Below are 1,810 nucleotides of genomic sequence, written 5' to 3'. Positions count from 1 at the left end.
CGCCGTCGGCGGGCTCTATTGATTTGGTTCAATTTCCAGATTTTTGCAATTTGGATCAATTTCAAGCCTCAACAAAATCTGTTCAATAATTATAGACATAATTTTAAGTGACTAAATGATGTACTTATCACAATTAAACCTTCACAACACAAAACATCACATATATATATAAATTCCAAGAGTTACAATTGATGTTACATAACACACCTAAGTTTGATATTTTCTCAACCTCAATACACTAATTCAACATCGCAATCCAAGCCACAACACTCAAAATGCTGTAAACAAAACATCTTATGCTTAGTCTCAACTATACAGAGATCTAAAAACATAATTCTAAAACAAAGCAAATGCAAAGTTCAAATCAAATTACATACATAGACAGACATGTAGCAATATAAATATACTACTCTTTAGATTCAGTACTAGATTCTCCTCTGAGATCACTCATTGATTGCACATGAACGAAAAGGTTATAAAAAAGGTGGTATGGAAATTCTTCAGTTGAATCCTCTTCTATCAATTTCATCCTCCTCATCAGCTGTATCAAACTATCTTCTAAAATTCCAAAGAGTTCAAAATGTTCTTTCTTCCTCAAGTCTAGATGATTGAAGAAATCGGAGATATTATTAATTGCATTCATGACATTTTTTGCCTCCTTCTCTAATTTCCTGATTCTGCGCAGGATCAACAGAGTTTTGTCAGGAGCTAAGGGTTGAATCGACAGTGAATTCTGAGACGCTTGATCTACCATAATAGTCATGTCATTTTCATTCTCAAAAGCTGAGAAACTCTCAGTTGGGTCCAAAGGATTCCAAGATAGAAGTACCTTTTCCCAATTTTCGTAGGATACTTGGAACTGACTGCAAAGTGAGAAAATTGTGGAAGGGTGTCCAAGCCCATAAGTTGATCCATGAATGATCAGGCACAAAACCAACTTCACATTTATTGATTTAATATCGATCGACAGTCCCATTTGGATGCAGTAATTTAGAATAGCACTTTCTTTAGAAACTTTAACAATCTTCATTTTCGGTAACAATTTCGTAGAAATGAAGAAGTGCCAATGTTTTGAAACGGGGTTTAGGAGTATCGCAGAAAAACTAACATACCCATTTTCTCTCATTTCCCAGTCTTCATTTTTGTTCGTTAAATATTGGTAAATCTCATTCATCTGGTTTCTTATCGGGAAGAAGTTGGAATAATGGCAGACAGGAACGTTCTCCATCATGTATAATTCATTGATCCGTGTAGGAGTGAAAGTTATCCATCTACCTCGCACATAAATGACTCCCGGGTTGATTCCATGCAAATTTGCATAAAATTCCTTTACCACAGGAACAACCACGGCGGCAGTAGTATGGTACATCACTTCCCATCTTTGTCGCACTATCATCTCTTCAATTTCTGTAGAGGGATTATTCAATCTACGATTTATGAATCCTCGTTCCTTGATCAATCTTTTCTTCATCAGTACCTTGTTGAAGATTCACTGCGCTTCCGCACTAATGAACATTCTTCAATTGAACACTCACATTTTGGGATTATCAGAGAAATTGAACACCATAAGATTTAATTTGGTGGAGTTTTACTTCATTTTTGGAGTAAATATGAACTTAGGAATCAAATTTGGGAGTTTAAAAGGGGTGATTCCCGACCAAAAATTGCCAAAAACCGTCATTCAAACTCCAGAAACCGCCATCTCGCCAGTCTCGCCGTCAGCGAGGCTTCTATAATTAATTGCCTGGGCTCTCGGAAAAAACCCGCCATCGGCAGCGTCGAGGGGGCCGGCCGCGGCCAAGGCAACCAT

The 1,810-nt window shown here is 37.2% G+C and overlaps 1 protein-coding gene across 1 annotated transcript in view; it reads right to left on the bottom strand.

The window, feature by feature from the left end:
* LOC110033375 overlaps positions 1–1,810 on the bottom strand; it is a gene marked incomplete at its 3' end in the record, with an annotated part of 8,918 nt that extends 7,108 nt beyond the window's left edge. The window contains exon 1 of the mRNA XM_020737333.1: positions 1,688–1,810. Coding sequence (XP_020592992.1) covers positions 1,688–1,810 — 123 coding nt within the window. The remainder of the gene's footprint in view (positions 1–1,687) is intronic.

This window comes from Phalaenopsis equestris, unplaced genomic scaffold (genome assembly GCF_001263595.1).
Source record: "Phalaenopsis equestris unplaced genomic scaffold, ASM126359v1 Scaffold001154, whole genome shotgun sequence".
Classification (NCBI taxonomy): Eukaryota; Viridiplantae; Streptophyta; class Magnoliopsida; order Asparagales; family Orchidaceae; genus Phalaenopsis; species Phalaenopsis equestris.
The sequence above is the reverse complement of the archived record's forward strand: the minus strand, read 5'-3'. Positions and strand labels throughout refer to the sequence as shown.